The 20,437-nt window shown below is 46.5% G+C and overlaps 1 protein-coding gene across 1 annotated transcript in view; it reads left to right on the top strand.

Moving 5' to 3' along the window:
• The window catches only part of LOC311119080 (ryanodine receptor 2-like), a gene marked incomplete at its 3' end in the record, with an annotated part of 130,919 nt that overhangs the window by 49,840 nt on the left and 60,642 nt on the right, over nucleotides 1-20,437 (top strand). The window contains exons 10-15 of the mRNA XM_084193829.1: nucleotides 381-597; nucleotides 835-939; nucleotides 5,672-5,775; nucleotides 11,938-12,021; nucleotides 13,761-13,920; nucleotides 19,535-19,682. Coding sequence (XP_084049955.1) covers nucleotides 381-597; nucleotides 835-939; nucleotides 5,672-5,775; nucleotides 11,938-12,021; nucleotides 13,761-13,920; nucleotides 19,535-19,682 — 818 coding nt within the window. The remainder of the gene's footprint in view (nucleotides 1-380; nucleotides 598-834; nucleotides 940-5,671; nucleotides 5,776-11,937; nucleotides 12,022-13,760; nucleotides 13,921-19,534; nucleotides 19,683-20,437) is intronic.

Raw genomic sequence — 20,437 nt, 5'->3', positions numbered from 1 at the left:
ATGTCCATTTTTTATCTCAATGAGGCAAACCTGTATGGATAAAGGTTGATAAAACAAGATGTAGAGAAACAAACAACGCTTCTTCTTCTTCTTCTTCTTCTTCTCCTTCTTCTTCTTCTCCTTCTTCTTCTCCTCCTCCTCCTTCTTCTTTTTCTTCTTCTTCTTCTTCTTCTTCTTCTTCTTCTTCTTCTTCTTCTTCTTCTTCTTCTTCTTCTTCTTCTTCTTCTTCTCCTTCTTCTTCTTCTTCTTCTTCTTCTTCTTCTTCTTCTTCTTCTTCTCCTTCTTCTTCTTCTTCTTCTTCTTCTTCTTCTTCTTCTTCTTCTTCTTCTTCTTCTTCTTCTCCTTCTTCTTCTTCTTCTTCTTCTTCTTCTTCCCTCCAGAGTGCGTTTCCTGTTGGGTGGTCGTCAAGGAGAGTTTAAGTTCCTGCCCCCGCCGGGCTACGCTCCGTGTTTCGAGGCTGTGCTACCCAGGGAGAAGCTGAGAGTGGAACACAGCCAGGAGTACAAGGAGGACCACAGTGAGACCAGGGATCTACTGGGTCCCACAATCACCCTGTCCCAGGCTGCCTTCACCCCTACACCTGTTGACACCAGCCAGGTAGGAAAGAATACCCTTTACTATACTGTGTCATGGAGGATGGAACTTTACTTTAACTGGTCAACAACTAACAGGGGTTAAGGTCAATTGACTACCCTCCCTTGCCTCAATGGTTAGTCCAGATCAACACCAGTTATAACAGGTCCCAGAACAACAACCTCTGTCCCTATGTACCGTATGTGGAACGCTTCTGGCCAAAGGCATTGACTTCCTGTGTATCTTGTCTTGTGGTTTCAGGTTGTTCTGCCTCCTCACCTGGAGAGGATCAGGGAGAAGCTGGCAGAGAACATCCATGAGCTGTGGGTGATGAACAAGATTGATCTGGGCTGGACCTATGGAGCTGTGAGTAAAATGCCTGAATATATTGTGAAGAAGTGAAAATCTTTATCACCCGCAAATATAGAAAATGGCTGTGCAGTCAGAGATGGCGGGTATTTTTTAATTTTATTTTTTGACAGGCCTTTTTAGATAGGCGTATGTTTCTGCTTATAATTTCCAACATTTGGTAGGCTATCTGTTAGTCAACTTGTCTATATCATTTGATACATGCAGCTTCTCTTCTGTCATTACCAGGGCTGACTCCAGGCATACAGGGGGTTGCTTAGGGCCCTCAGCACAAAACATTAAAATACAAAATTGGAGGGGGTTGGGCAGTGTTGTTAGTGAAGCAGGGCAGCACACCTCTCCCCCTCTCTGTCTAATAGACCCTGTTAGTGAAGCAGGGCAGCACACCTCTCCCCCTCTCTGTCTAATAGACCCTGTTAGTGAAGCAGGGCAGCACACCTCTCCCCTCTCTGTCTAATAGACCCTGTTAGTGAAGCAGGGCAGCACACCTCTCCCCTCTCTGTCTAATAGACCCTGTTAGTGAAGCAGGGCAGCACACCTCTCCCCCTCTCTGTCTAATAGACCCTGTTAGTGAAGCAGGGCAGCACACCTCTCCCCCTCTCTGTCTAATAGACCCTGTTAGTGAAGCAGGGCAGCACACCTCTCCCCCTCTCTGTCTAATAGACCCTGTTAGTGAAGCAGGGCAGCACACCTCTCCCCCTCTCTGTCTAATAGACCCTGTTAGTGAAACAGGGCTGCACACCTCTCCCCCTCTCTGTCTAATAGACCCTGTTAGTGAAGCAGGGCAGCACACCTCTCCCCTCTCTGTCTAATAGACCCTGTTAGTGAAGCAGGGCAGCACACCTCTCCCCCTCTCTGTCTAATAGACCCTGTTAGTGAAGCAGGGCAGCACACCTCTCCCCCTCTCTGTCTAATAGACCCTGTTAGTGAAGCAGGGCAGCACACCTCTCCCCCTCTCTGTCTAATAGACCTGTTAGTGAAACAGGGCTGCACACCTCTCCCCCTCTCTGTCTAATAGACCCTGTTAGTGAAGCAGGGCAGCACACCTCTCCCCCTCTCTGTCTAATAGACCCTGTTAGTGAAGCAGGGCAGCACACCTCTCCCCCTCTCTGTCTAATAGACCCTGTTAGTGAAGCAGGGCAGCACACCTCTCCCCCTCTCTGTCTAATAGACCCTGTTAGTGAAGCAGGGCAGCACACCTCTCCCCCTCTCTGTCTAATAGACCCTGTTAGTGAAGCAGGGCAGCACACCTCTCCCCCTCTCTGTCTAATAGACCCTGTTAGTGAAGCAGGGCAGCACACCTCTCCCCCTCTCTGTCTAATAGACCCTGTTAGTGAAGCAGGGCAGCACACCTCTCCCCCTCTCTGTCTAATAGACCCTGTTAGTGAAGCAGGGCAGCACACCTCTCCCCCTCTCTGTCTAATAGACCCTGTTAGTGAAGCAGGGCTGCACACCTCTCCCCCTCTCTGTCTAATAGACCCTGTTAGTGAAGCAGGGCAGCACACCTCTCCCCCTCTCTGTCTAATAGACCCTGTTAGTGAAGCAGGGCTGCACACCTCTCCCCCTCTCTGTCTAATAGACCCTGTTAGTGAAGCAGGGCAGCACACCTCTCCCCCTCTCTGTCTAATAGACCCTGTTAGTGAAGCAGGGCTGCACACCTCTCCCCCTCTCTGTCTAATAGACCCTGTTAGTGAAGCAGGGCAGCACACCTCTCCCCCTCTCTGTCTAATAGACCCTGTTAGTGAAGCAGGGCAGCGCACACCTCTCCCCCTCTCTGTCTAATAGACCCTGTTAGTGAAGCAGGGCAGCACACCTCTCCCCCCTCTCTGTCTAATAGACCCTGTTAGTGAAGCAGGGCAGCACACCTCTCCCCCTCTCTGTCTAATAGACCCTGTTAGTGAAGCAGGGCAGCACACCTCTCCCCCCTCTCTGTCTAATAGACCCTGTTAGTGAAGCAGGGCAGCACACCTCTCCCCGTCGCTATCTAATAGGGCGGCAGGTAGCCTAGCGGTTAGAGCGTTGGGCCGGTAACTGAAAGGTCGCTGGTTCGAATACCAGAGCCGAAAAGGTGAAAAGGCACTTAACCTTAATTGGTTCCAGGGGTGCTGTAATACAATGGCTGACTCTGTAAAACAACACATTCCACTGCATGTGAAAATGAAACATTTAATTGTATTTTTCCTAAACCCAGTCACTGCCTTCTCAGGCCTCAGTCACACCACCTATTAGACAGAGAGACAGGGGTGGGGTGACTGCTACAGCCATTGGAGACTGGGGCTACACTGGTTACCCTGGTTACCCTCTACCACTGGTTACCCTGGTTACCCTCTACCACTGGTTACCCTGGTTACCCTCTACCACTTACAGTCAGGACAGACAGGGTGACTGCTACAGCCATTGGAGACTGGGGCTACCCTGGTTACCCTGGTTACCCTGGTTACCCTGGTTACCCTCTACCACTGGTTACCCTGGTTACCCTCTACCACTGGTTACCCTGGTTACCCTCTACCACTTACAGTCAGGATATCCCTGGAGGTTTAGGCATTTCTGCACTATCCTCCAAAACCTCTTTTACCCCCAGCAGGTAGTTGAGGATTCAGATAATGGTGTTGTGTTGCAGGTACGGGACAACAACAGATAATGGTGTTGTGTTGCAGGTACGGGACAACAACAGATAATGGTGTTGTGTTGCAGGTACGGGACAACAACAGAAAATGGTGTTGTGTTGCAGGTACGGGACAACAACAGATAATGGTGTTGTGTTGCAGGTACGGGACAACAACAGAAAATGGTGTTGTGTTCCAGGTACGGGGCAACAACAGATAATGGTGTTGTGTTCCAGGTATGAGATATCAACAGATAATGATGTTGTGTTCCAGGTACGGGACAACAACAGATAATGGTGTTGTGTTGCAGGTACGGGACAGCAACAGATAATGGTGTTGTGTTCCAGGTACGGAACAACAACAGATAATGGTGTTGTGTTCCAGGTACGGAACAACAACAGATAATGGTGTTGTGTTCCAGGTACGGAACAACAACAGATAATGGTGTTGTGTTCCAGGTACGGGACAGCAACAGATAATGGTGTTGTGTTCCAGGTACGGAACAACAACAGATAATGGTGTTGTGTTGCAGGTATGGGACAACAACAGATAATGGTGTTGTGTTCCAGGTACGGAACAACAACAGATAATGGTGTTGTGTTGCAGGTATGGGACAACAACATATAATGGTGTTGTGTTCCAGGTACGGGACAACAACAGATAATGGTGTTGTGTTCCAGGTATGGGACAACAACAGATAATTGTGCTGTGTTCCATGTATGAGATATCAACAGATAATGGTGTTGTGTTCCAGGTATGAGATATCAACAGATAATGGTGTTGTGTTCCAGGTACGGGACAACAACAGATAATGATGTTGTGTTCCAGGTACGGGACAACAACTGATAATGGTGTTGTGTTCCAGGTATGGGACAACAACAGATAATGGTGTTGTGTTGCAGGTACGGAACAACAACAGATAATGGTGTTGTGTTCCAGGTACGGGACAACAACAGATAATTGTGTTGTGTTGCAGGTACGGGACAACAACAGATAATGGTGTTGTGTTCCATGTATGAGATATCAACATATAATGGTGTTGTGTTCCATGTATGAGATATCAACAGATAATGATGTTGTTTTCCAGGTACGGGACAACAACAGATAATGGTGTTGTGTTCCAGGTACGGGACGATAACAGATAATGGTGTTGTGTTCCAGGTACGGGACAACAACAGATAATGGTGTTGTGTTCCAGGTACGGGACAACAACAGATAATGGTGTTGTGTTCCAGGTACGGGACAACAACAGATAATGGTGTTGTGTTCCAGGTACGGGACAACAACAGATAATGGTGTTGTGTTGCAGGTACGGGACAACAACATATCATGGTGTTGTGTTGCAGGTCTGAGATATCAACAGATAATGATGTTGTGTTCCAGGTCTGAGATATCAACAGATAATGGTGTTGTGTTGCAGGTCTGAGATATCAACAGATAATGATGTTGTGTTCCAGGTCTGAGATATCAACAGATAATGGTGTTGTGTTCCAGGTACGGGACGATAACAGATAATGGTGTTGTGTTCCAGGTGCGGGACAACAACATATAATGGTGTTGTGTTGCAGGTCTGAGATATCAACAGATAATGATGTTGTGTTCCAGGTCTGAGATATCAACAGATAATGGTGTTGTGTTCCAGGTACGGGACGATAACAGATAATGGTGTTGTGTTCCAGGTGCGGGACAACAACATATAATGGTGTTGTGTTGCAGGTACGGGACAACAACAGATAATGGTGTTGTGTTCCAGGTACGGGACAACAACAGATAATGGTGTTGTGTTCCAGGTACGGGACAACAACAGATAATGATGATGTGTTCCAGGTACGGGACAACAACAGATAATGGTGTTGTGTTCCAGGTACGGGACAACAACAGATAATGATGATGTGTTCCAGGTACGGGACAACAACATATAATGGTGTTGTGTTGCAGGTCTGAGATATCAACAGATAATGATGTTGTGTTCCAGGTCTGAGATATCAACAGATAATGGTGTTGTGTTCCAGGTGCGGGACAACAACATATAATGGTGTTGTGTTGCAGGTCTGAGATATCAACAGATAATGATGTTGTGTTCCAGGTCTGAGATATCAACAGATAATGGTGTTGTGTTCCAGGTACGGGACGATAACAAGCGGCAGCATCCTTGTCTGGTGGAGTTCTCCAAGCTTCCTGAGCAGGAGAGGAGCTACAACCTACAGATGTCTCTGGAGACTCTCAAGTAAGTTACCACCCTACATACTGTTCCTGCTGGGTACAATCCCTAGTTACCACCCTACATACTGTTCCTGCTGGGTACAATCCCTAGTTACCACCCTGCATACTATTCCTGCTGGGTACAATCCCTAGTTACCACCCTGCATACTGTTCCTGCTGGGTACAATCCCTAGTTACCACCCTGCATACTGTTCCTGCTGGGTACAATCCCTAGTTACCACCCTGCATACTATTCCTGCTGGGTACAATCCCTAGTTACCACCCTACATACTGTTCCTGCTGGGTACAATCCCTAGTTACCACCCTACATACTGTTCCTGTTGGGTACAATCCCTAGTTACCACCCTGCATACTGTTCCTGCTGGGTTCCCTCCCTAGTTACCACCCTGCATACTGTTCCTGCTGGGTACAATCCCTAGTTACCACCCTACATACTGTTCCTGCTGGGTACAATCCCTAGTTACCACCCTGCATACTGTTCCTGCTGGGTACAATCCCTTTTTACCACCCTGCATACTGTTCCTGCTGGGTACAATCCCTAGTTACCACCCTGCATACTGTTCCTGCTGGGTACAATCCCTAGTTACCACCCTGCATACTGTTCCTGCTGGGTACAATCCCTAGTTACCACCCTGCATACTGTTCCTGCTGGGTACAATCCCTAGTTACCACCCTACATACTGTTCCTGCTGGGTACAATCCAGGAGTAATTTAAAAACCTGTAGGGACAACTTAGTTAGCTTTAATTAATCGCATATTTCCATGAGGAGAGAGAGAGAGAGAAGAGAGAGAGAGAGAGAGAGAGAGAGAGAGAGAGAGAGAGAGAGAGAGAGAGAGAGACAGAGACAGAGAGAGAGAGAGAGAGAGAGAGAGAGAGAGAGAGAGAGAGAGAGAGAGAGAGAGAGAGAGAGAGAGAGAGAGAGAGAGAGAGAGAGAGACAGAGAGAGAGATAGACAGAGACAGAGACAGAGACAGAGACAGAGAGAGAGAGAGAGAGACAGAGTGCCATCTAAATGCAGAAATGAATTCCGTGACCTGAATCTCAGTCACAGATGTGTTCCAAATGGAACCCTATTCCCTATATAGTGCACTACTTTTGTCCAGGGCCCCGTAGGAATTTGGTCAAAAGTAGTGCACTATGTACGGGAAAGGGTCCCATTTGGGATGCGAACACAGACACGGCTGGAGAGCGTTTATTTTAATTGAACTTACTGCATTATAATGGAGCGTGTGATACACTGAGTGTGCGTGCTAAATGGTAACCTGTTCCCTATATGGTGCACTACTTTTAAATAGAGCCCTATGGGCCCTGGTCAAACTAATGCACTATATAGAGTAACATTTGGGAGGAAGGGAGGGACTGGATCAGAACCACCAGGGTGTTCTTCTTGCAAACGATTGATTTGAAGTCTCCAGTAGTGTTCACAGCATTGATTAAACACTGTATTTCATACTGGACTCTCATGGAGCAGGATCAGACAGATCAGACAGGCAGACCAAGTACTATACACTGAGTGGACAAACCATTAGGAACACCTTCTCTTTCCATGACGTAGACTGACCAGGTGAAAGCTATTCATCTCACCTATTAAATCCACTTCAATCAGTGTAGATGAAGGGGAGGAGACAGGTTAAATGTTTAAGTCTTGAGACAATTGAGACATGGATTGTGTATTTGTGCCATTTAAAGGGTGAATGGGTAAGACAAAAGATTTAAGTGCCTTTGAACGGGGTATGGTTGTAGGTGTCAGGCGCACCGGTTTGTGTCAAGAACTGCAACGCTGCTGGGTTTTTCACGCTCAACAGTTTCCCATGTGTATCAAGAAAGGTCCACCACCCAAAGGACATCCAGCCAACTTGACACAACTGTGGGGAGCATTGGGAGTCAACATGGGCCAGCATCCCTGTGGAACGCTTTCGACACCTTGTACAGTCCATGCCCCGACGAATTGAGGCTGTTCTGAGGGCAAAAGGGAGTGCAACTCAATGTTAGGAAGGTGTTCCTAATGTTTTATACACTCAGTGTAGACGTAGAATGAATTTGACAGAGCTATGTGTTCCAGAGGTAGAGTCATACTGTTGTAACACAGGGTCCTATTCTATATTTCAGAAGCAGAGTTATACTGCAGTAATTCTGTACGCCACAAGGCTAGCTATTCTACCGACTAGCTTTTCTACCTGGAAGGATAGAATTACTAGCTCGCTCTCTTGTTTAGCTCAACCGATTGTCCTAGCTTCACTGCTTATCAGTCGAGAGCCGCGCTTTTGTTTGTCGCAAGACTAACCGAGGCGAACGCTAGCTACGTTCAAACTGTTAAAGGGTTAGCTTTCCTCCGGGTATCACTGTGCTAACTTGCTACATGCTTCATCTCCTGTGGTAGCTAGCGTCACACAGCTAGCTACGGAGACTTGGTTAGCCCATGCTGCAGGTCACAAGCTAACCTGGATAGTTCGCTAGAAAGCAAGCTATCCACATAAGCGTTGCTAGCTAACTCAGAACGAGTTCCCTATCTGCACATACAGTAGCATAAGCATTGCTAGCTATAACAACCATTAGCCCACATGCTGGTTGCTAGCTAGCTAATGCCTACGCTAACCCACCATGGCTATAGCGTTTATACACAGTGCCCACCCCAGCTAGCCATTAGCAGCAAGGCACCTAATAAACTAGCTCACACCTATCAAGGCGCTACTGGGCTAGCAGGCCTTTCTTCCATGATTTAGGGACGTAGGAAGGGTGACAGTGGCTTGACCTCCGCCCAACACTGGTGAGCGAGAGTCAACCAACCTGTGGCCGCAAGAGCAGGGAACTGGCGCGCATGCGCAGTCCAGCCCTGGGTCTTGTCCACACTTACAAAGGGGTACAGACCGCTCGTTCTCAACTGAGTTCTGGAATCAGTCGACTGGCGACTCAACGTGCATACTAGAGCAGGACATCTCCTCTCTATTAATCAAAGGGGCTATCAGGGCGATACCAGCGGCAGAGAGCCATCGCGGCTTCTACTCCTGGTACTTCCTGGTTCCCCTCCCCCCTTTCTGGACCTATGGGTCCTTTACAGCTATCTGATACGTTCCATATGCTTACTCTCTACGTGCTGTCTCACTCTATTCGTCATATGGTTACTCTCTACTCTCTGGTTCATATCAGCCAACCTGCAGGATGCTTATTTTCACATAAGCATTCTGCCAGCACACAGGAGGTCTGTAAGGTTTGCTTTTCAGGGCACAGCCTAAGAATACCTCGCTGTCGCCGCATTCGCAACTCAGCATTGCTGACAGTGTTTTGTTCACTGAAACACTTTCTACCCTCCCTTTGAAATTATCACGTTTTGATCAGAACGGACAAAACGACTGCGGTGGCCCTCACTCCCTGCGCTTACAGACTATCCACCAGGATTATGCTGTGGAGCAGAGTACACCTACTGTCACTACACACTGGGGCGTACTAAACGTCGGAGCGGTCTTATCCCCAAATGGTGAAACAGTTCTCCTCTTCTAAGCCTCATACTCCCCAGTCTAGTCAGAGTGTGAGAAGAAGGCCATCCTTCATCAGCCCTTTGATGTCCAGGCAAGCTCTGGTTAGCAGAGATCAGTGTGAGAAGAATCTATCTACAGTGGGGAAAAAAAGTATTTAGTCAGCCACCAATTGTGCAAGTTCTCCCACTTAAAAAGATGAGAGAGGCCTGTAATTTTCATCATAGGTACACGTCAACTATGACAGACAAATTGAGGAAAAAAAATCCAGAAAATCACATTGTAGGATTTTTTATTAATTTATTTGCAAATTATGGTGGAAAATAAGTATTTGGTCACCTACAAACAAGCAAGATTTCTGGCTCTCACAGACCTGTAACTTCTTCTTTAAGAGGCTCCTCTGTCCTCCACTCGTTACCTGTATTAATGGCACCTGTTTGAACTTGTTATCAGTATAAAAGACACCTGTCCACAACCTCAAACAGTCACACTCCAAACTCCACTATGGCCAAGACCAAAGAGCTGTCAAAGGACACCAGAAACAAAATTGTAGACCTGCACCAGGCTGGGAAGACTGAATCTGCAATAGGTAAGCAGCTTGGTTTGAAGAAATCAACTGTGGGAGCAATTATTAGGAAATGGAATACATACAAGACCACTGATAATCTCCCTCGATCTGGGGCTCCACTCAAGATCTCACCCCGTGGGGTCAAAATGATCACAAGAACGGTGAGCAAAAATCCCAGAACCACACGGGGGGACCTAGTGAATGACCTGCAGAGAGCTGGGACCAAAGTAACAAAGCCTACCATCAGTAACACACTACGCCGCCAGGGACTCAAATCCTGCAGTGCCAGACGTGTCCCCCTGCTTAAGCCAGTACATGTCCAGGCCTGTCTGAAGCCCCAAAACATCACTGCTCTAGAGGAGATCTGCATGGAGGAATGGGCCAAAATACCAGCAACAGTGTGTGAAAACCTTGTGAAGACTTACAGAAAACGTTTGACCTGTGTCATTGCCAACAAAGGGTATATAACAAAGTATTGAGAAACTTTTGTTATTGACCAAATACTTATTTTCCAACATAATTTGCAAATAAATTCATAAAAAATCCTACAATGTGATTTTCTGGATTTTCTTTCCTCATTTTGTCTGTCATAGTTGACGTGTACCTATGATGAAAATTACAGGCCTCTCTCATCTTTTTAAGTGGGAGAACTTGCACAATTGGTGGCTGACTAAATACTTTTTTCCCCCACTGTAGCTGCTATCTCGGCCTGTCATATAGGCTCCGACAGTAACACGCTGGTTTTCACATCCAGGTCCCTAGCCTTTAGCCTTTAGCCTTCAGCCTTTAGCCCTGTCATATAGGCTCTGGCAGTAACACGCTGGTTTTCACATCCAGGTCCCTAGCCTTTAGCCTTAGCCTTTAGCCCTGTCATATAGGCTCCGGCAGTAACACGCTGGTTTTCACATCCAGGTCCCTAGCCTTTAGCCTTTAGCCTTTAGCCCTGTCATATAGGCTCTGGCAGTAACACGCTGGTTTTCACATCCAGGTCCCTAGCCTTTAGCCTTTAGCCTTTAGCCTTTAGCCCTGTCATATAGGCTCTGGCAGTAACACACTGGTTTTCACATCCAGGTCCCTAGCCTTTAGCCTTTAGCCTTTAGCCTTTAGCCTTTAGCCCTGTCATATAGGCTCTGGCAGTAACACGCTGGTTTTCACATCCAGTTCCCTAGCATTTAGCCTTTAGCCTTTAGCCTTTAGCCTTTAGCCCTGTCATATAGGCTCTGGCAGTAACACGCTGGTTTTCACATCCAGTTCCCTAGCCTTTAGCCTTTAGCCTTTAGCCTTTAGCCTTTAGCCTTTAGCCCTGTCATGGGATTTGTCTATTGTGCTTCAGGCTGTTTCTCAGCAGCACTTTGAGCCGCTGGAGAGCAGGGAGATGAAATATCTGTCCTTTAAGAATGCTTTACTGGTTGCCCTTGAAGAGGAGCGGCTACACCGTTTGTGTCCAGTACGTGCGTTGGCACAAATACTTTGATAGAACGAGAGCTTTGCGCAATAGCGTCCAACTATTTGTGTCCTGGACGCCTCCCTGCAACAGGAGCCCCCCCCCCCTTCTCTCGTCAACGGTTATCACATTGAATTGTGGAATCTATTATATTGGCCTATAATAGCAAGGGGTTCCATCCTGCGGAAGACCTGAGGGCTCACTCCACCAGAGGTATGGCTGCTTCTTGTGCTCTGTTTAAGGGCATCTCCTTGCAGGAGATTTTACGATGCGGCTTGTTGGGCGTCCCCTCGTACTGTTACGAGGTTCTACCCGCTAGACGTCACTGCCCATTCTTTGGCGCGGACTATCTTCAGTGTCGGGGGGCCCCTGAGGGGTTGATACGTTGAGACTACCTGGCTTCGGAGAGCGCGTATCGAAATGAATAATTGACCAATAATGACCGATTCCTCACCTCAGCTTCCTCCATCTAATATTCTGCTGAAGCCTGCATGCTGTACAGAAGTTCTGCCATTACATAAGGCATGTTGATTAATGATCGTCCTCATATTTTCAAGACTCAGTGGAGACACCTCCAAAGTGAGAGCTATGCTCTTCCTACTCTATGTGATTAGCGTGGAGTTACTCAGACCCTCTCTTAGTGAACCTGACAATGCTTCTCCTTTCTGATTGGTCTGAAGGACTCTCTTGGCCCTGGGTTGCCACGTGGGGCTGGCTGATGAGCATGCTGTGGAGAATGTGAAGAACCTCAAGCTCTCCGCCACGTGAGTCACTTTCCTCACATTCTGTACCATCTTATTACACAACAGTTAGTACCTACTGTATGTTCTCCAGACTCTGCTCCTAGTAGCTAAGATTGCCATCTCTGCTCATAGCTGTCTACCTCCTCCAAGTGCAATGTCAATAACTGTGCAATGACTGCTAGTGTGTTGGATGTACTGGTACACATTTCAGTTTACGTGCATATTTTGCCTTAGCTTGTGCCTTACCAGCTCTTTTTCTGTTTTAACCTAGTCCTTTACCAGATGGGTGTCTGTTTTAACCTAGTCCTTTACCAGATGGGTGTCTGTTTTAACCTAGTCCTTTACCAGATGTGTGTCTGTTTTAACCTAGTCTTTTACCAGATGGATGTCTGTTTTAACCTAGTCCTTTACCTGATGGGTGTCTGTTTTAACCTAGTCCTTTACCAGATGGGTGTCTGTTTTAACCTAGTCCTTTACCAGATGGGTGTCTGTTTTAACCTAGTCCTTTTCCAGATGGGTGTCTGTTTTAACCTAGTCCTTTACCAGATGGGTGTCTGTTTTAACCTAGTCCTTTACCAGATGGGTGTCTGTTTTAACCTAGTCCTTTACCAGATGGGTGTCTGTTTTAACCTTGTCCTTTACCAGATGGGTGTCTGTTTTAACCTAGTCCTTTACCAGATGGGTGTCTGTTTTAACCTAGTCCTTTACCAGATGGGTGTCTGTTTTAACCTAGTCCTTTACCAGATGGGTGTCTGTTTTAACCTAGTCCTTTACCAGATGGGTGTCTGTTTTAACCTAGTCCTTTACCAGATGGGTGTCTGTTTTAACCTAGTCCTTTACCAGATGGGTGTCTGTTTTCACCTAGTCCTTTACCAGATGGGTGTCTGTTTTAACATTTACCAGATGGGTGTCTGTTTTAACCTAGTCCTTTACCAGATGGGTGTCTGTTTTAACCTAGTCCTTTACCAGATGGGTGTCTGTTTTAACCTAGTCCTTTACCAGATGGGTGTCTGTTTTAACCTAGTCCTTTACCAGATGGGTGTCTGTTTTCACCTAGTCCTTTACCAGATGGGTGTCTGTTTTAACATTTACCAGATGGGTGTCTGTTTTAACCTAGTCCTTTACCAGATGGGTGTCTGTTTTAACCAAGTCCTTTACCAGATGGGTGTCTGTTTTAACCTTTACCAGATGGGTGTCTGTTTTAACCTAGTCCTTTACCAGATGGGTGTCTGTTTTAATCTAGTCCTTTACTAGATGGGTGTCTGTTTTAACCTAGTCCTTTACCAGATGGGTGTCTGTTTTAACCTTTACCAGATGGGTGTCTGTTTTAACCTAGTCCTTTACCAGATGGGTGTCTGTTTTAACCTAGTCCTTTACCAGATGGGTGTCTGTTTTAACCTAGTCCTTTACCAGATGGGTGTCTGTTTTAACCTAGTCCTTTACCAGATGGGTGTCTGTTTTAACCTAGTCCTTTACCAGATGGGTGTCTGTTTTAACCTGGTCCTTTACCAGATGGGTGTCTGTTTTAACCTAGTCCTTTACCAGATGGGTGTCTGTTTTAACCTGGTCCTTTACCAGATGGGTGTCTGTTTTAACCTAGTCCTTTACCAGATGGGTGTCTGTTTTAACCTTTACCAGATGGGTGTCTGTTTTAACCTAGTCCTTATGTCATTCTCATGCCAAACTGTTTTTCTTCCATCCAACAGCGTCTCCCTAGACTAATATTTTGTCTCTCTATGTGTGCATCCTCTCTGGTCCAGTTATGAGCTGTCTAGTGGCTACAAGCCTGCTCCTATGGACCTGGGCCACATCAAGCTGGCCTCTACCCAGGAGGCCATGGTTGACAAGCTGGCGGAGAACGCTCACAATGTGTGGGCCAGGGACCGCATACGCCAGGGCTGGACCTACGGCATCCAGCAGGTGTGTCACCCAAAGGTGTGTGTGTTTAGCCGTGGTGGTGACCAGGGGTTGCTGCAGCAGCGTGGTGGTGACCAGGGGTTGCTGCAGCATCGTGGTGGTGACCAGGGGTTGCTGCAGCAGGGTGGTGGTGACCAGGGGTTGCTGCAGCAGGGTGGTGGTGACCAGGGGTTGCTGCAGCAGGGTGGTGGTGACCAGGGGTTGCTGCAGCAGGGTGGTGATGACCAGGGGTTGCTGCAGCAGCGTGGAGGTGACCAGGGGTTGCTGCAGCAGGGTGATGGTGACCAGGGGTTGCTGCAGCAGGGTGATGGTGACCAGGGGTTGCTGCAGCAGGGTGATGGTGACCAGGGGTTGCTGCAGCAGCGTGGTGGTGACCAGGGGTTGCTGCAGCAGGGTGATGGTGACCAGGGGTTGCTGCAGCAGGGTGATGGTGACCAGGGGTTGCTTCAGCAGGGTGATGGTGACCAGGGGTTGCTGCAGCAGCGTGGTGGTGACCAGGGGTTGCTGCAGCAGGGTGATGGTGACCGGGGGTTGCTGCAGCAGGGTGGTGGTGACCAGGGGTTGCTGCAGCAGGGTGGTGGTGACCAGGGTTGCTGCAGCAGGGTGGTGGTGACCAGGGGTTGCTGCAGCAGGGTGGTGGTGACCAGGGGTTGCTGCAGCAGGGTGGTGGTGACCAGGGGTTGCTGCAGCAGGGTGGTGGTGACCAGGGGTTGCTGCAGCAGGGTGGTGGTGACCAGGGTTGCTGCAGCAGCGTGGTGGTGACCAGGGGTTACTGCAGCAGGGTGGTGGTGACCAGGGGTTGCTGCAGCAGGGTGGTGGTGACCGGGGGTTGCTGCAGCAGCGTGGTGGTGACCAGGGGTTGCTGCAGCAGCGTGGTGGTGACCAGGGGTTGCTGCAGCAGCGTGGTGGTGACCAGGGGTTTCTGCAGCAGTGTGGTGGTGACCAGGGGTTGCTGCAGCAGTGTGGTGGTGACCAGGGGTTGCTGCAGCAGCGTGGTGGTGACCAGGGGTTACTGCAGCATCTCAACAGCCCCCCATGAAACATGTAAGACCCACTACACCTTTAATGAGTCCACTACAGAGGTGCAGCTGTAGCTATAACTATTTATCACCACTGGGAGATGAGAGTCTGGAGTTTTCCTGCTCTGCCTGTCAGCTAAAGTTAACCTTATCTTAGTACAGACTACATACTATACTGCAGACTCTGTATACAATTAGACCCAGCAGCCCTGGCAGTGGTGTAGTCTGGATCCCACGTCTGGCTGTGCTGTCTCGCTCACTCCAATGGCTCATGTTGTGACGCAGAAAATATTGGCTAAATGTATTTATAGAATTAATAAAGGTCCTACCGGACATTATTCATCACGAATAGATGGGATTCTTAAAAAGAAGATATATTGGAGACAACATTAGAGAACTGCTGGAAATAATGGAAAACTATGAGAATGCAGGGAAACCAGGTATAATCTTTATAGCAGATTTTGAGAATCTCTCATAAGATGGGTAAAAGTAATGTACAACAATCCTTTATGTAAAATAATACATGAACGGTTACTTCTCTGAGAACTGAATTGTCAAGAGGTTGCTCTCTGTCACCATAACTAATTATTATGGCCACAATTGTTAGCTTTAAAAATCAGACGAAATGATAACATTTAAGGGGCTAAAAATATAAATGTATGCAGATGATTCAAGTTTTCTCTTGAGTCCTCAATCTTCAACCTTGAAGGGCCTCATTGAGGGCCTGGATAATTTCTCCAGTTTCTCTGGACTAAAACCCAACTATGGTAAGTGTACTATATTACTGATTGGGTCTCTAAAAGACACAATCTTTAAATTGCCATGTGGTCTCCCGATTTAAATGGGCGGATGGTGAAGTCGATGTGCTTGGTGTACATATCCCGGAAAAGTTGAGCGATCTTGCAACTAACTTTGATCGAAAACTCAGCAAAACAGATAGAACCTAGAAACCGAGGGAAACACCTATCCATTTATGGGAAGGTTACTCTGATTCATTCTCTAGTGATATCGCAGTTTACATATTTTTTTATGGCTCTACCGACTCCAGGAGAATCATTTTTCAAATAATGTGAGAAACAAATATTTCAGTTTATTTGGAATGGCAAATCAGATAGAGTTAAACGAGCATTATTATGTAACCAACATGAGTTTGGAGGGTTAAAATTATTACATATAAGACATTAAACCTCTCTCCTAAAGCCTCCGTTGTACCGAAATGTACAAAAAGGGTATAATATTTATGAAGGCCATTGTAAACAAGAACGGTAAAATTGTCACACAAACAACTAACAACAGTGTATGGAGGTGTATGCTCAATACAAAATGATAACCAACTCATCGCAGCTCGGCCACAAAATTGGAAGAGACTATTACTTAAAGAAGAAATAATTAGTCTGTCTGCCACCCAGTAAAAATCATAAATGGCTTAAATGATTTGTATAAATCAAAAAATGTATCAGTTTCACTTAGTCAAAAGGTTTGACAGCAATACCGTGTAAAATTCAAGTCCGTTGGGAACAGGTTTCTGATGTCTCAATACCTTGTCATCGGGTCTATGAACTGACATATAAAACCACAATCTGTTTGTTTCAATTTAAGCCATTATATAAAATAATTGCTACAAAAAGTAGCAAGTAGCTACTCTGTAGCTCAGCTGGTAGAGCATGGTGCTTGTAACGCTTCGATCCCCGGGACCACCCATACACAAAAAATTTATGCACGCATGACTGTAAGTCGCTTTGGATAAAAGCCTCTGCTAAATGGCATATTATTATTATTATTATTTTAAAAATGCTCAGTATATGTGGCATTGAACAGTCAGCCTTGTGCAGACTCTCCCACGAGGAAACAGAATCAATAGAACATATTTTATGGTACTGTCCATCGGTGGCGTCAACAGTGAAGAGGCGACTCCGGGATGCTGACCTTCTAGGCAGAGTTGCAAAGAAAAAGCCATATCTCAGACTTCCCATCTTAATATTGTATTTTTATTGGCCAGTCTTTCTTTGCAACTCTGCCTAGAAGGTCAGCATCCCGTAGTCACCTCTTCACTGTTGACGTTGAGATTGGTGTTTTGCGGGTACTATTCAATGAAGCTGCCAGTTGAGGACCTGTGAGGCGTCTGTTTCTCAAACTAGACACTCTAATGTATTTGTCCTCTTGCTCAGTTGTGCACCGGGGCCTCCCACTACTCTTTCTGTTCTGGTTAGAGCCAGTTTGCGCTGCTCTGTGAAGGGAGTAGTACACAGCGTTGTACGAGATCTTCAGTTTCTTGACAATTTCTCGTATGGAATAACCTTAATTTCTCAGAACAAGAATAGACTGACGAGTTTCAGAAGAAAGTTATTTGTTTCTGGACATTTTGAGCCTGTAATCGAACCCACAATTGCTGATGCTTCAGATACTCAACTAGTCTCAAGAAGGCCAGTTTTATTGCTTCTTTAATCAGCGCAACAGTTTTCAGCTGTGCTAACATACAGTGAGGGAAAAAAGTATTTGATCCCCTGCTGATTTTGTACGTTTGCCCACTGACAAAGACATGATCAGTCTATAATTGTAATGGTAGGTTTACTTGAACAGTGAGAGACAGAATAACAACAAAAACATTCAGAAAAACGCATGTCAAAAAATGTTATAAATTGATTTGCATTTTAATGAGGGAAATAAGTATTTGACCCCTCTGCAAAACATGACTTCACAGAGGTCAGACGTTTCTTGTAGTTGGCCACCATGTTTGCACACATCTCAGGAGGGATTTTGTCCCACTCCTCTTTGCAGATCTTCTCCAAGTCATTAAGGTTTCGAGCCTGACGTTTGGCAACTCGAACCTTCAGCTCCCTCCACATTTTCTATGGGATTAAGGTCTGGAGACTGGCTAGGCCACTCCAGGACCTTAATGTGCTTCTTCTTGAGCCACTCCTTTGTTTCCTTGGCCGTGTGTTTTGGGTCATTGTCATCCTGGGACACCCATCCACGACCCATTTTCAATGCCCTGGCTGAGGGAAGGAGGTTCTCACCCTAGATTTGACGGTACATGGCACCATCCATCGTCCCTTTGATGCGGTGTAGTTGTCCTGTCCCCTTAGCAGAAACCCCCCCCCCCCCCCAAAGCATAATGTTTCCACCTCCATGTTTGACGGTGGGGATGGTGTTCTTGGGGTCATAGGCAGCATTCCGCGAGTTGAGTTGATGCCAAAGAGCTCGATTTTGGTCTCATCTGACCACAACACTTTCACCCAGTTCTCCTCTGAATCATTCAGATGTTCATTGGCAAACTTCAGACGGGCCTGTATATGTGCTTTCTTGAGCAGGGGGACCTTGCGGGCGCTGCAGGATTTCAGTCCTTCACGGCGTAGTGTGTTACCAATTGTTTTCTTGGTGACTATGGTCCCAGCTGCCTTGAGATCATTGACAAGATCCTCCCGTGTAGTTCTGGGCTGATTCCTCACCGTTCTCATGATCATTGCAACTCCACGAGGTGAGATCTTGCATGGAGCCCCAGGCCGAGGGAGATTGACAGATCTTTTGTGTTTCTTTCATTTGCGAATATTCGCACCAACTGTTGTCACCTTCTCACCAAGCTGCTTGGCGATGGTCTTGTAGCCCATTTCAGCCTTGTGTAGGTCGACAATCTTGTCCCTGACATCCTTGGAGAGCTCTTTGGTCTTGGCCATGGTGGAGAGTTTGGAATCTGATTGATTGATTGCTTCTGTGGACAGGTGTCTTTTATACAGGTAACAAGATGAGATTAGGAGCACTCCCTTTAAGAGTGTGCTCCTAATCTCAGCTCATTACCTGTATAAAAGACACCTGGGAGCCAGAAATCTTTCTGATTGAGAGGGGGTCAAATACTTATTTCCCTCATTAAAATGCAAATCAATTTATAACATTTTTGACATGCATTTTTTCTGGATTTGTTTGTTGTTATTCTGTCTCTCACTGTTCAAATAAACCTACCATAAAAATTATAGACTGATCATGTCTTTGTCAGTGGGCAAACGTACAAAATCAGCAACGTGCCATTGGTGTTTATGAAGTCCTATCTCCTCTTCTTTAGTTCAGTGTGTTAATGAAGTCCTATCTCCTCTTCTTTAGTTCAGTGTGTTTATGAAGTCCTATCTCCTCTTCTTTAGTTCAGTGTGTTAATGAAGTCCTATCTCCTCTTCTTTAGTTCAGTGTGTTAATGAAGTCCTATCTCCTCTTCTTTAGTTCAGTGTGTTAATGAAGTCATATCTCCTCTTCTTTAGTTCAGTGTGTTAATGAAGTCCTATCTCCTCTTCTTTAGTTCAGTGTGTTAATGAAGTCCTATCTCCTCTTATTTAGTTCAGTGTGTTAATGAAGTCCTATCTCCTCTTCTTTAGTTCAGTGTGTTAATGAAGTCCTATCTCCTCTTCTTTAGTTCAGTGTGTTAATGAAGTCCTATCTCCTCTTCTTTAGTTCAGTGTGTTAATGAAGTCCTATCTCCTCTTCTTTAGTTCAGTGTGTTAATGAAGTCCTATCTCCTCTTCTTTAGTTCAGTGTGTTAATGAAGTCCTATCTCCTCTTCTTTAGTTCAGTGTGTTAATGAAGTCCTAACTATCTCCCCCTTCCTTGTGAAGGATGTGAAGAATCGTAGGAACCCCCGCTTGGTTCCGTACACTCTGCTGGACGAGAGGACCAAGAAGTCCAACAAGGACAGTCTGAGGGAGGCTGTCCGCACCCTGCTGGGGTACGGATACAACCTGGAGGCTCCGGATCAGGACCATGGTACAGTCCAAACACACACACACCCTTCACCTCCTTCATGGTTCAGTCCAAACTCTACCTCGCACACCCCTCACCTCCTTCGTGGTTCAGTCCAAACTCTACCTCGCACACCCCTCACCTCCTTAATGATAACATTAAACATAATATGTTTCACCGAGTCATGGCTGAACGACGACATGAATAACAAACAGCTGGTGGGTTATACACTGTATCGGCAGGATAGAACAGCAGCCTCTGGTAAGACAAGGGGTGGCGGTCTGTATATTTGTAAACAACAGTTGGTGCACGATATCTAATATTAAGAAAGTCTCGAGGTTTTGCTCGCCTGAGGTAGAGTATCTCATGATAAGCTGTAGACCGCACTCAATGAGCTGTATAAGGCCATAAGCAAACAGGAAAACGCTAATCCAGAGACAGCAATCCTAGTGGCCGGGGACTTTAATGCAGGGAAACTTAAATACGTTCTACCTAATTTCTACCAGCATGTTAAATGTGCAACCAGAGGAAAAAAAACTCTAGACCACCTTTACTCCACACACAGAGACGCATACAAAGCTCTCCCTCGCCCTCCATTTGGCAAATCTGACCATAACTCTATCCTCCTGATTCCTGCTTACAAGCAAAAAATAAAATTGTCAAAGACTCCAGTCACCCTAGTCATAGACTGTTCTCTCTGCTACCGCATGACAAGCGGTACCGGAGCGCCAAGTCTAGGTCCAAAAGGCTTCTTAACAGCTTCTACCCCCAAGCCATAA

This window comes from Coregonus lavaretus, assembly GCF_964263955.1.
Source record: "Coregonus lavaretus genome assembly, contig: HAP1_SCAFFOLD_698, whole genome shotgun sequence".
NCBI classification, from domain to species: domain Eukaryota; kingdom Metazoa; phylum Chordata; class Actinopteri; order Salmoniformes; family Salmonidae; genus Coregonus; species Coregonus lavaretus.
Note: the sequence above shows the minus strand (reverse complement) of the source record. Positions and strands in the feature narration are given on the sequence as shown.